This window comes from Mauremys mutica, chromosome 13 (genome assembly GCF_020497125.1).
Source record: "Mauremys mutica isolate MM-2020 ecotype Southern chromosome 13, ASM2049712v1, whole genome shotgun sequence".
NCBI classification, from domain to species: domain Eukaryota; kingdom Metazoa; phylum Chordata; order Testudines; family Geoemydidae; genus Mauremys; species Mauremys mutica.
The window spans coordinates 50,357,713-50,372,218 of NC_059084.1; the positions used below are offsets into that span (position 1 = coordinate 50,357,713).

General features: G+C 56.3%; 1 gene segment (V, D, J or C); it reads right to left on the reverse strand.

Moving 5' to 3' along the window:
- Window positions 1–3,986: 3,986 nt before the first annotated feature.
- LOC123347595 lies at window positions 3,987–4,660 on the reverse strand. The segment is given in 2 exon segments: window positions 3,987–4,450; window positions 4,545–4,660. Coding segments are annotated over 2 exon segments (510 nt in total).
- Between the last annotated feature and the right edge of the window lie 9,846 nt (window positions 4,661–14,506).

Sequence of the window (14,506 nt, forward strand, 5' to 3'; positions counted from 1 at the left end):
TTTTTGCAGTAAAAGTTCCCTGGGCACCTATATTTCTGCCCGTGAGTATGGACTTTGCAGGCCCAGGTCTTGTCTCCATGGTGTGGCAGTGTGCAGCACAGGGCTGTAAACTGTACAGCGCAGCAGCCCATTGTGGTTAAAATGCCCCATGTAGACCCTGCTAGTGCACAGAGATATTGTTCTGGTTCAAACAGGGAGGAGTTAGAGCTTCAAGCTGGACAGGGGCAGCTCCAGGCACCAGCGCTCCAAGTGCCTGGGGCGACAAGCCATGCGGGGTGGGGGGGCGCTCTACCGGTCGCCGCCAGGGCAGCAGACAGGCTGCCTTCGGCGGCTTGCCCGTGGAGTGTTCACTGGTCCCGCGGCTTAGGCGGACCTCCTGCAGGCTGCCTGCAGACAAAATTCCTCCTTCCTCAGCGAACCCTTAGAGCCGCCCCGGCTAGATCCCACGTGCATCGACCCTGTCCTCTAAGCGAACGTGGACTGGCCCTTGGCGAGGCTGACACAGAGTTCAGGCTATTTCACACTCGTGTGTCTGGATGGAGAGAGATTCCAGACCGGGCGCTCCTAGGGAAACCTAGGGGGACTGTCCGTACAAATAGGCAGCGGACACAGGGGGTCAGGCTGATGCAGCCAGCCCCATTTCCGCCCCACCATCACCGCTGGAGCCCAGTTCCCCCAGTCGCTCTGTACGGCTGCAGCAGGCTGCCCCAGCCAAAGGCGCCTGGTCTGACAGAGCAGTGACAAAAGAAGACCCGACTCTAAAGAAACAAGGACTGGTCAGAGGGACAGGGCATAAGGACACGTTTCGGGCAGAGGCGATCTCCTCTCTTTCCGTGCCTCTATATTTCTGCATCACCCCGCTGCTTCCACCCAGGCGGCTTTGGGAGAAGCAAAAACTCCCATGAACGTAACTGTCGGACTCAAACACACTCCTAACAAAGGCGACACCAGATGCCATCCTGGGCTCGCCAAGGCCGGGCTAACTCCCCCTGCGAGTTCTTTGCTTGTCTGAGAACTAAGCGCTTTCCCGAGCTGCTGCCCGTGGCGCTGGCTTGCACTCAGGGACCCTCGCGTGCTCCCGCCTGAACACAGCCCCTCTGCCAAGCAGCGGCCGGAGAGACGGGCAGGTGCTGCCCTGGTACCAGGAAAGACACGAGGCGCTGGGTTGCCTGACAATTGGCTTCTCTCCCTCTCCTGTGCGGGCACATCCACACGGATACAAGGTCTGCCAGGGGCACGTGCTTTGCAGGGCTGCATGGAAAGGCGCAGAGCTGGAGCCTCCCCCCCGCAGTCAATGGGAGTTTCGCCCCAGGAAGGGTTGGAGAGGGAGGACTCCACCATCCCACTTCCAGCCTTGCTCCTTCCCCGAGCTCCCGACGGGCGGTGAGACCCCGCACAACAGGAGCCCGGTGAGAGCTCCCCCAGTGTCGGGGTGTAGCTGACAGTGCGGGGACACAATGGGTGTATAGATCCTGTCCAGACATTCTTATAAACTCCTGGGGTAGGAATTGACAGCGGATTGGCAGGGATCCGGATCCGGGTCAGTTCAGTACCAGGGCAGGGTCCTTCCTGACAATGTTCCCGCAGAGCTGGCACCTTCCTGCTCATGGAGGGGATCCAAGCTCAGGCATGGGCCTGTGGTTCCGCTCAGCGCATCAGCGGCCACTGGGCTGTTGCACTTCGCAGCCACATCTTCATTGCGGTGCTAGATCAGGGGAGAGAGAGGAAAAGGGCCCCGCTAATGCAGGGTTTTGTGCTCCCCTGTCCATCCAGCAGGGCAGAGTCCAGGGGAGGCAGGTTGTGTGGTTGGATGTGGTCTATGGGGGTTCTAAGAGCGGGTTACTTGGTCCCAGGGCCGGCTCTAGTTTTTTTACCGCCCCAAGCAAAAAAAAATGGCCGATCCCCACCCTTTTTTTTTTTTTTTGCTTTTACACACGTTTGCACAGCCCCTGACTTGCGGTGTTTTCCACTCTGCTCAGCAACGGCTGCTGATGGCTCTGTAACCTCATTCCAAGGGCACCTCTTAGAATCAAAAGAAAGACGGGGCTTGTATTCGTCACTCGGTTTATTGGGGGCAACTTGTCTTGTTAAAGGGGAATCTCTTTTGCATTTGCTCTTCTTTCAGCGCAGAACTTCACTTCCCACCCAGACTGGAAGCGAGATCAGAGAGTTTCACTCCTTAATGTCTAAAACCCACCAGTGTTTCTTTCCCCCGCTTCTCCCTCCTTTCGGTAAAAGGCTCCTGGTGTCTTTCCCTTTCACCTTAATTGGAAGGAATGTCCTCTGTCCCTCCGGTTCCCGCTTTCCCATCAGCACCCTCCTTCTAGTGACCTGCTCCTGCAGCAAATGCCTCACATGTCTGGGGTCGGGAAATATCCCACAGATCAAAAGGGAAGTGGGGGAGGGGGGATTAGGACAACAGGGTCTGGGGGCGCCACTCAGTCTGTCCCAGAGCCATGAAAAAACCTCACCCGGACAGTTCAGCTCCCAAATCGCTCTCTCCTCTTCCCCAACACAAGTGGGGTTTGCAGCCAAGCAGCTGTGAATTACACTCACTGCTGGGGATGTTTTTCTGTTTGTTGTTTTACCACAGCTAGACAATAATCCGCACGAGTTACTGGAGGCTCCTTTGCTAGCAGGGCTGCACTTAAAGGCGCTTGGGTTTGGGAACCCCCCTCCCCCCCTTTGCGGCTCGGATCGCTCTGCAAAAGACCAGAGGAAAGCAGCGGCCGATCCTCAGTTTGTGTGAATTGACATTGACTTCAGCTCTGACCATTCCCACCATCTGAGGAGCTGCCCCCAAAGGTGTTTCTCAGCTACACCAGCACGTGTGACACGGGTCCGGGACTATCTCCACCACCTGAGGCCCCGATCCTGCTCTCATGAGAGAGAAGTCAGCACAGATCCCTGTCGATCCCTGCAGGACACTGTCGGATTGGGTTCCTGAGCACGCCTGGCTGGTCGGGGGTGTCGCAACAGGTGTAAACAGCAGCCTGCCCCAGGCCGAGACTGAGTTTTCTCTCCTTTGACATCCAATCAGCTCTTCCACATGGTGACATCCCCCCTGGGTGAGCTGCGGTTGCTTCGCACACCGCTTCCATAGCGGTGAACAGGGCGATTGTTTGCAGGACCAAGCAGGGGCGGCTCTAGGTACCAGCATGCCAAGCCCATGCCTGGCGCGGCAAGCGGGGGGGGGGGGGGGGGGCGGGGCGCTCAGCCGGTCGCCGCGAGGGTGGCAGGCAGGTTGCTTTGGGCAGCATGCCTGCAGGGGGTCTGCTGGTCCCCTGGCTTTGGGGGACCTCCCACAGGCCTGCCGCTGGATCCGTGGGACCGGGGACCTCCTGCAGGCAAGCGAAGGCAGCCTGCCTGCCGTGCTTGGGGCGGCAAAATACCTAGAGCTGCCCCTGGATAGAGTGAGCCCATCTACCTATGGCACCTGCTGACAGCCCCTTTCAACCGCCAGCCTCCCTGAGTGAACCATGCGTGCAACTCCCTGTCCGGGTCGATTAACTGGATTCTACCAAGACATGGAGCTGGATGGATGAGATCCAGTATGTGCCATGACCCGGGGTTCTCGCGTGGGCGGGATGAGCGTTATTTGATGAGGCCCATAGACGTGAGATCTCCTCTGTGCTAATCCCCAGGTGCTTCTGTTTGACTGTAACTTTTAAGCTGGACCCCAAGAGAGCTATACTTGGTACTTAGCTTTTAGAATTGCTCTTTTAAAATCTAGCAAAAGCCTAAGAAATTTGAGAGCAATTCTACCCCTCCCCCAACAGACAACAAAAGCACTTGGACACTCATCACTTTTAGGCAGCTTTGGACGCCCAAGTTCTGAGTATCACACTGAACAATCGGGTCCCCGAATATTTCTCTGGTGCAGTCTGCATTGTTACTTCCGTCTCTGACGAGTGCCACTGTAGGCGTGTGACAGTCAAGTTGTTGCAGTTGTTATGGACCCGTGATCATATATGAATACAGAGATCTCAAACCTGACGAGAGGTGATTTTTCGCTCTGGTTGTAGCTCCCGTTCCTGTGCCCAGGGCTGGATTGTTCGGGGAAGTGCTGCCCCCGTGCGGCGTATGGCGGAAGGACGATTCTGCATCTTGAGTTTTTGTACGAGCCCTGCCGGGATTCCCCGCACAGTGTCTCTCGCACAGTGATACCGGGCGGTGTCCTCGGGCTTCAGGCCGGTCATTTGCAGGTACAACAGGCTGTTGGGGTCATCTCTGGAGGCGGTGAATCGCCCTTTTACCGAGTCACTGTAGTATATGCTAGAGCCGTGAATCCGGGCGATCCACTCCAGCCCCTTCCCGGGAGCCTGGCGGACCCAGTCCATCCAGTAGCTGCTGAAGGTGAAGCCGGAGGCTTTGCAGGAGAGGCGGAGAGAGTCTCCGGGCTTTTTCACATCCCCTCCGGACTCCACCAGCTGCACCTGTGACCGGACACCTGGGAATGAAGATGAATTATGGGGAACGTTAGTATCTAGGGAAACAGAATAACAATCTCCTGACTATCCAACAGACGGAAAGGGAGAAAATACCTTCAAACGCTGCTGCAATGAGAACGAGATACAACCAAAGCCTCATTGTCCCGTGTTTGGAGAGGAGAGTTCTCAGGGGGGTTGTCTGGTGACTGCCCAGAGACAGAGGCTGTGGATTGTCTGTCCGGCTGCAGCCGTGGAAGCGAGAGGGACAGCTTTAAACAGGAAACTCTCCCCCGCTATTTGCATATCTCCCTCCTTATAAGAGACTCCAATTATTTCCTAGAGTGAACTCAGTTTCTTTGTGTGTGGCTGAGAGAAGGGCCCGCAATTTACTTTTGGGGTACCCCCCTCTCCCAGTCGGTGTATCTGTATGTGAAGAAGTGGGGTTTTTACCCACAAAAGCTAAGGCCCAAATAACTCTGTTAGTCTTTAAGGTGCCAGCAGACTCCTGGTTGTTTTTGTGGATACAGACTAACACAGATACCCCCTGATACAGAAGGATTAGGAAAAAGAACAGGACACTCGTAGCACCTTAGAGACTAACAAATTTATTTGAGCATAAGTTTTTGTGGGCTACAGCCCATTTATTCGGATGCATGTAGTGGAAAATACAGTAGGAAGATATATATACACAGAAACATGAAACAATGGGTGTTACACTATAAGGAGAAAGCAGCCAAGATTCCTGTGGCACGTTATAGACTAACAAACGTTTTGGAGCATGAGCTTTCGTAGGTAAATACCCACTTCGTCGGCTGCATCACCCACGAAAGCTCATGCTCCAAAACGTTTGTTAGTCTGTAAGGTGCCACAGGACTCTTGGCTGCTTTTACAGATCCAGACTAACATGGCTACCTGTGACGAAGTGGGACTGGTCTTACTGGGGGCTGGGTACAGATCCTAAGTTTCTAGCAGCAAGAGGCCAGGCAGCCAGATGCCTGATGTTCTGTCTCCTAGCAACTGATGGCCGGGCCCCTCCCTACAGAGGTGCATCTAAAGGTGTTGGAGACAAAGGGGTCAGGTGACCTGCTGGCCTGGGAGAGGAGCGGAGGAGAGAGGAGGGGCCGGAGGGGGTTGGCAGACTGGAGTGGGCTGGAGAAGAAAGGGGAAGCAGGGAGACCGGGCTCTGATCCCCGAGGGGGGCTGTGAGGCCCCCAATATGGAGCTAACTAGGGGGATCCGGTTATCTGTGCCTGCAAGACCTGTGTTGGACTGTATTCCTGTCATCTAAATAAACCTTCTGCTTTACTGGCTGGCTGAGAGTCCTGGTGAATCGGCAGGGAGACCGGGGGTGCAGGGCCTGACTCCCCCACACTCTGTGACAACTGGTGGTAGCGGTGGGATGACTGCACCCCATGGATGGCGCTTCCTGCAGTAAGTGACTGGGGAGCAGTAAAACGAAGGGGCGATTAACCCCTGGGAGAGTGTGACCAGAGAGCAGGACTTTGCAGTAACAGGGTCCCCCGGGGGATCACAGCGAGTGGTCCCAGGGGCGGAGGAGGCTGCAGCTCGACCCTGGCAGAGAGGTGGTGACCTCAAGGACTGGCACACTAGGGGTCCCCCTGGAACCTGTGGGGAGCGGCGAGCACCCCGGCCTGTGAGCGGCCAGCAGGAAGATGTATGCCACGCAGCGCAAGTGTGACCTGGTGGAGATTTGCAAGAAGAGGGGGCTGCACTGTGGGAAGCTCACCAAGGCCCAGCTGATTGCCCGGCTGGAGGAGAGAGATCGCAGGAATGAACCGGTCCCTGTCTCTGAGAGAAGCAGCCGGGCAGATGCAGCACAGGCACCAGTGTCTGTCCCCGCTGGGAGTGGTCAGCCGGCCGCTGAGGGCTCCCCGAGACCTCCCACCCCTAGGCCTAGGGGGAGGAGGAGCCCAGCTACCGAGGGCACCGTGACCCTCCTGGCCAGCAGGGGATCGGCCTGGCGAAGCCCACCCCCCAGCCGGGGATCGTCCTGGCGACGCTCGGCCTCCGTGGAGCGCAAGCGGCTGGACTTAGAGAGAGAGATAAAACTGAGAGAGCTGGAGGAGCATAAGGAACAGAGGGAATATGAGGAGAGACAGAGGGAACGTGAGGAGAGACAGAGGGAACGTGAGGACTGACAAAGCCAGCGTGAGCTGCAGGAGAGGCAGAAGCAACGCGAATACGAGGAGAGGGAGAAGGAGCAGCAGCGCAGACATGAGCTGGCCCTGGCCCAGCTGAAAAGCAGGGAGGCCCCGGCTGCGGTGAGTGAGGGGGGGCCCAAGCCTACAAAGAGCTTCGATAAGAACTTCCTGGCCCGGCGTAAGGAGGGGGAGGACATAGACACCTTCCTGACGGCCTTTGAGAATGCCTGCGAGCTGCACAAGGTTAACCCTGCAGACAGGATCCAGTTCCTCACCCCCTTACTGGACTCCACCGCCGTGGAGGTGTACAGCCGAATGAAAGGGGCGGAGGCGGGGGACTACAACCTGTTCAAAGAGGCCCTGCTCCGCGAGTTTGGGCTGACCCCGGAGATGTACCGGAAGAGGTTCCGGAGTCAACATAAGACCCGGGAGGTCACATACCTACAACTGGTCAACAGGGCGCAGGGGTACGCCCGCAAGTGGACAGCTGGGGCCCAAACTAGAGAGGACCTGCTTGACCTATTCATACTGGAGCACCTGGATGAGCAGTGCCCGTCCGACCTGAGGCGGTGGTTGATGGACCAGAAGCCGGAGAACCCACAGCATGCAGGCCGGCTGGCCGACCAATATGTGGACAGTCGGGCAGGGGATGGCAGGGAGGAGTCTCGAGGGAACAGGCCTGCCTCAACGCAGAGAGAGAGTTACCATGAGACCTCCCAGCGGGGCCCTATGGAGAACCCCCACGAAAGGGGAACGTCCAGCGTCAGGTCCACCCGTCCCACTCGAGGGAACCCACGAGACATGGGCTGCTATCAATGTGGCCAACAAGGCCACATACGGGCCCAGTGCCCCAAGCTCCGGGACAAACTGAGCAGACCAACCCCACACCGGGTCAACTTGGTAGAGACCCAGCCAGATGAGGAGCAGCGTTCGCAGGACAGGGGGGCTGGCCGCGTACCACCTGCGAAGGAGGGAGGGGGGCCCCGAGTCGGCCCCTCCGAGGGGCTGGAGGCTACCAGCCCGGAGTTTTGGGTTTACAGGGTGGGCACAGGGCTGCCCCTCCGGAGCGAGTGCCTGGTTCCCCTGGAGGTAGACGGGAGGGAGGTCACTGGGTACTGGGACATGGGCGCAGAGGTGACGCTGGCCCGGCCCGAGGTGGTGGGCTCAGATCGGATGGTGCCCAACACCTACCTGACCCTGAGGGGTGTGATCGGGACCCCATTCAAGGTGCCTGTGGCGAGGGTACACTTGAAGTGGGGGGGCAAGGAGGGCCCCAAGGACGTGGGGGTGCACCCACATTTACCCACAGAGGTGTTAATGGGGGGGACCTCGAGGACTGGCCCAGTAACACCCGGGGTGCCCTGGCCGTGAACCGTAGTCAGAGTCGACGCAGGGCTCTGCACCCTGACACCGGGGAAGGTACTCTGCCCGAGGCACAGGACCCTGACCCGGTGGGGAGGGAACGCCCAGGGACAGGGCTCAGAGATGCTGTGGCCTCAGACCCAGCCGGTCAGAGAGAGCAGATCCCCGTCCCTGCCCCAGCGGCTGAGTACCAGGCCGCGGTGCGGGAAGACCCCTCCTTGCGGAGGATAGGGGACCTGGCCAGCCTCGGGGGGGACAGACCATGGGACGAGGTGGTCGGAAAAGGTTCCTGTGGGAGAAGGGGTTCCTGTACCGAGAATGGGCTCCCCCAGGGAAGATGGAGTCAGGGGGGATCAGGAGGCAGCTGGTGGTACCCCAGGAGTATCACCACCAGCTGCTGTGCCGGGCCCATGACATTCCCCCCTCAGGGCACCAGGGAGCCTGGCGTACCCAGCAGAGGCTGCTACAGAACTATTACTGGCCTGGGGTCTTTGCCCATGTCCGGCAGCACTGCCGCTCCTGTGACCCCCGCCAGAGGGGGAGGAAGGCCCGGGACAGGGGGAAGATGGTGGTAAGACCCTTGCCCCGCCCCGAGGAGCCTGCCCAGAGGGGGCCAGGGTCAAAAGGGGGGCTCTGAACCGAGAGAGCCCGAATCACGGCCCCCCAGACTGGAACGTGGGGAGAAGGCCCCAACCCAGCGTGCACCCCAGGGGTATTGGGGTGGGGAAAGGGCGCGGGCGGCATAAGGCTTCCCCCCTGCAACCTGCCAGTGCCCTCGAGTCCCCCCGACCTACAGGGGGGCAGGAAACTGGAATGACCTGGGGTAACTCTCCCCCCAGAACGGGGGGGACCCTGGGGCAGCCATGGGAATGTAGGTGGGTCCGAACTTCCCCGGGTCACTGGGCAAAGTGACCCCGCTCAGTTCGGTCTCGAAGGGGGGAGAGGTGTGACGAAGTGGGACTGGTCTTACTGGGGGCTGGGTACAGATCCTAAGTTTCTAGCAGCAAGTGGCCAGGCAGCCAGATGCCTGACGTTCTGTCTCCTAGCAACTGATGGCCGGGCCCCTCCCTACAGAGGTGCATCTAAAGGTGTTGGAGACAAAGGGGTCAGGTGACCTGCTGGCCTGGGAGAGGAGCGGAGGAGAGAGGAGGGGCCGGAGGGGGTTGGCAGACTGGAGTGGGCTGGAGAAGAAAGGGGAAGCAGAGAGACCGGGCTCTGATCCCCGAGGGGGGCTGTGAGGCCCCCAAGATGGAGCTAACCGGGGGGATCCGGTTATCTGTGCCTGCAAGACCTGTGTTGGACTGTATTCCTGTCGTCTAAATAAACCTTCTGCTTTACTGGCTGGCTGAGAGTCCTGGTGAATCGGCAGGGAGACCGGGGGTGCAGGGCCTGACTCCCCCACACTCTGTGACACTACCCCTCTGATACTATAAGGAGAGTGATCAGTTAAGGTGAGCTATTACCAGCAGGAGAGAAAAAGAACTGTTTGTAGTGGTAATTAAATGGCCCATTTCCAACATTTGACAAGGAGATGTAAGGAACCAGGGCCGGCGCCAGACCCCAGCGCACCAAGCGCGCGCTTGGGGCTGTGTCCTGCGGGAGGGCGGCAGGCGGCTCCGGTGGACCTCCCGCAGGCGTGCCTGTGGGAGGTCCACCGGAGCCATGGGACCAGCGGACCCTCCGCAGGCACATCTGCAGGAGGTCCACTGGAGCTGCGGGACCGGCGACCACCAGAGCGCCCCCCGCGGAGTGCCGCCCTGGTTGGGGCGGCGGAAATCCTAGAGCTGCCCCTGTAAGGAACTTCTGGTCGGGGGGTATAAGCATGAGGAAATAGTTTTACTTTGAAGGATTAGGCTCTATCTTAATCAGTAGGAGCTGCGTTCTGACACATCTTTCCAATCCACGTCTGCTTCTCCCTGTGCCAGTCTCTCTCTGAGCTGTTCCAGTGACCCCTATCTTAGAACCCTTAGTCACGTGACTATCCCCCCTGACCTGAGGGCCAGCACTGGGTTGAGAGGCCCCTGGACAATTGCCCCCTTTGCCACTGCCTGTCAGCGGGCCTGGCAGAGACCACTCAGCTGCTAGCGCAGGGCTGGGAGTTTCAAAGGGGCCTCATGGCTAAAGGAACCCACCTCACATTCTGCAATCACAGTCCAGAATTCCTGCTGCTGTCCCAGGGGGAGGTAAAGACCCAGCTATTTAACATAGTAACCGGGGACTGGCTGCTCTTAATTACAGGAAGCTCCCCAAGGCTGGCGCTGAGGGCAGTGGCTGGTGAAGGTACCAGGAGGAAGTCTGGTAGGGCTTATTGGGATCGTGCAGAGACAGGCAGCAGCCCCACAGGGGAGGTGTCAGGGGTCTTTGGGTCAGAGAGCGCAGGGCTGGAGGCCTTGTCTGGTGGCTGCCGGCCTGGGGACCCTCATTCCCCTTTCGATAGATCTGCTCTGGGGCTGATGGGCCCCAGCCATGACATGCGAGAAGAGAACACTGTACATGCAATGAAAATATGAAATCCGTGCTTTCAAAACAATATCAGAATCACAGAAGGGGATCTCTGGAGAGGTGTGGGGGGAGCAGGAAGACGAGGACTCTCGACGCCTTCTTTTTTTTTCTGTGAACTGGACACCAATAAACCCCTTTCCAATATCTGTTATTGCCTGTCATTGAAAATGTGGGAAGGTGAGACTGCAGAAAACATGGCAGAGTGGGGAAAGTTCCTTTCCGTGCTGTCAAACCCTGATAGCAATTAAAGACATTTCCCTGACTGCGAAAATGAAAGTCATGCCCACTTCAGGGGTGTCAGACCTGGGCCTGTAGACAGAGCACATGCCATTTAGCAAATTGTCGATGCAACAGCCAAGGCTGAGCGTCCGTTAAACCCTTGAGAGTTCAAATCTTTTCCCATCTTTTTTCTCCGGTAATGAGTCTAGCTCAGGAATTGGCAACCTTTGGCATGCAGCTTGCCAGGGTGCTTCCTGGCTGCTTTGTTTATCTGCTGCTTCCACAGGTTCGGCCGATCGCAGCTCCCAGTGGCCGTGGTTCACTGCTTCAGGCCAATGAGGGCTGTGGGAAGCGACGCGGGACGAGGGATGTGCTGGCCACGGCTTCCCACTTCCCCCATTGGCCTGGAGCGGCGAACTGCTGCCAGTGGGAGCTGTGATCTGCCCAACCTGCGGACGCGGCAGGTAAACAAACTGGCCTGGCCAGCCAGGGTGCTTACCCTGAGGAGCCGTGTGCCAAAGGTTGCCGATCCCTGGTCTAGCTTCTACTCTTGGATCCTCAGATCAACATGTGAGATCATAAGAACTGAAGAACGGCCAGACTGGGTCAGAACAATGGTCCGTCTAGCCCCGTGACAAGGGCAATCATCAAATCATCCACTGGGAAGGAGTTTTATCTGTTATAAGGAGGGGGATACGCAAATAACCGTGAGCGTTTCCTGTTTAAATCTCTCTCTGCAGGGCTGCACCCAGAGAGAATCCACATCCCCCTGTTTATGTGCATCACCTGAGACCTTTCCCCTCCCACACCAGGGAAAATAAATCTTTGGCTCCATTTAGCTTTCGTTGCAGCTGCTTTGGAAGGTGGGATCTGTCAGGGTGGGTCCCAGTCAAGGGCTGCGGTGGGTATCAGCAATTAGTGGAACAACCACCTACTACGGAAATTCAGTGAAGGGATGATTCATCCTCCTGCCCCTCCCCCCCCCAGCTGTACAAACACTACAGCTCACCCTTCCCTACATGCTGCGCCGCTAGGACACATGTCTACGTGTGTTTGTGAGTCTATGGAGAGATGTCAAGTATCAGAGGGGAGCCGTGTTAGTCTGGATTGGTAAAAGCAGCAAAGAATCCTGTGGCACCTTATAGACTAACAGATGTATTGAAGCACAAGCTTTCGTGGGTGAATACCCACTTCATTGAATGCATGTAGTGGAAATTTCCAGGGGCAGGTATATATAAGCAAGCAAGAAGCAGGCTAGAGATAACAAGGTTAGTTCAATCAGGGAGGATGAGGCCCTATTCTAGAAGTTGAGGTGTGAAAACCAAGGGAGGAGAAACTGCTTTGGTCTTTGTTTAATCCTGAGCTGATGGTGTCAAATTTGCAGATGAACTGAAGCTCAGCAGTTTCTCTTTGAAGTCTGGTCCTGACGTTTTTTTGCTGCAGGATGTAGAGGTTCTCTACACAAACATCCCACACACTGATGGAATACAAGCTGTCAGGAACAGTATCCCTGATGATGCCACAGCACAACTGGTGGCTGAGCTCTGTGCCCTTATCCTCACACACAACTATTTCAAATTTGATGACAATATATATCTCCAGATCAGTGGCACCGCTATGGGCACCCACGTGGCCCCACAATATGCCAACATTTTTATGGCTGACCTGGAACAATGCTTCCTCAGCTCTTGTCCACTCATGCCCCTTCTCTACCTACGCTACATCGATGACATCTTCATCATCTGGACCCATGGGAAGGAGACTCTGGAAAAATTCCACCATGATTTCAACAGCTTCCACCCCACCATCAACCTCAGCCTGGACCAATCTACACAGGAGGTCCACTTCCTAGACATCACAGTGCAAATAAGTGATGGTCACATTAAACCACCCTATACTGAAAACCTAGCCACCGCTATGCCTACCTTCATGCCTACCTCTGCACAGCCCTGAGACCCACAAAGCATCCAGTAGCTGCTGAAGGTGAACCCAGAACCTACCGGTGTGGTGCTCTGCTTTCTCCAATGTTGATATCACTCAGCTGCGTGTGTGTGTTCCCTCTGTGTGCTGCCCCAGCTCTGCAGATAGCTGACACAGCAGACCCGACGAGAACCCCCAATGACCACAGAGTCTAGTAAGATGCAAAGTCACGTCAACTAGGTTTATTGCGACCTCGGACACAATGGCAGTTCCCTGTAGATTACTTAGTCTACCGAGCATACTAGTAATAGATGCCTCTTGGCAATGGACCCAGCTCAGTCAGTGTCGGGACTTTCCACTGCCCCCTCGGCCGGACAAAGACACCGCCCCAGAGATGCATCTTATACACAGGTACAAACAAGTTATGCATCACTCCTGACGTATGAGGTGCAACCCCTCTATGTCGCAAGGTAAAACCCCTCTACGTAGTAAGGTGCCGCCTCTCACCTTGTACATGTTGGTTTGAACAAAACAACTCTATCCATCATATTACCCTTTTGCCCCTGTCATTGGGATGGGCCAGCCTGTTCTTTATTATCTGTGTGGAATGTGCAAGTATGTGAATGTTCTGATATCTAGTGTTCAGTACCTTTTAGGTACGTATCTTCTTGCAGCATCAACCCTTTCCTTGCCAGCTCCTGTGAGCAGGGCCTGCCTCTGGCTCACAGCTTAACTTTGCTTTATGTTAGCAAAGTCTTGACCATTACTTTAGTTTAGACCTCAGGCCTCATACCAGGCCTCTGATACCAAGGTTTATATCTTAGGGCCTCCTCTTACTACAGGGGAAGGGTGTAAACACCAGCCGATGTGCAGCGCAGTTGAAATATTTCTGGGTTATACCTGCTTGTTCCCTTCCTGGGTCAGTGAACAACCTCCCTTTACTCTGTCCCTATATTCGAGCTTCGTATAATAGTTCAGAGCTTGAGTGCCTCCCAGCAGCGAAGTCCTTCTCCGGATACTGCAGAGGAAGGTTTTTGTCGGAGCTGTGTGACTTTCTGGTGCAGTAGTACACAGCGGTGTCCTCGGGTGTCCTCGGGTGTCAGGCCGGTCATTAGCAAGTACAGCAGGTTGCTGGAGGTGTCTCTGGAGATGGTGAAGCGACCACGGACTGAAGCGGGGTAATACGTGCTGCCCCCTCCGCTAATTCCTGAGACCTACTCAAGCCCCTTCCCGGGAGCCTGGCGGACCCAGTCCATCCAGTGGCTGCTGAAGGTGAACCCGGAGGCTTTGCAGGAGAGGCGGAGAGAGTCTCCGGGCTTTTTCACATCCCCTCCGGACTCCACCAGCTGCACCTGCGACCGGGCACCTGCAAATCAAGGCACGTTAAGAATCAGGAGATTCTGACCAAGAAGAAATATCAGGAACCTCCGCTATTCTGGGGGAAGAAAATCACCTCTGAGCGCTGCGAGAATGAGGAGAAGATGGAGCCAAAGTCTCATTTCTCTGCCTGGGTCAGGGGTTCTCGGGGCATAACCCTTTCACTGCCTGGCCCCACAAGGCTCTGGGTTCCCACTTGCGGAGCTCCTGGGTGTGGGAAATGGCGAGGTTTAAGCAGGGAGCTAAGTTACCCTATTTGCATATCCTGTTTTTAATAAGGGGATGATAAACCCAACCCCTAATTGACTTGAAATCGCAAGATTGGAGCTCAGAGAGGAAAGTGACACATCCAGAGAGTCTGGCAAACGCTCATGGGTCCTTAAGGCACTGCCTGATACTTGATCAGAGACAGAGAACATTGCTCTTAACGGAGACCTTGGGAGCCACTAGCATCATAACACACATTGTCCTGCTGTGCTCCTTGGCCATGGTTTTAAAAACATAACCAGCCCGTTTAACTGCCTCAATTTTGAA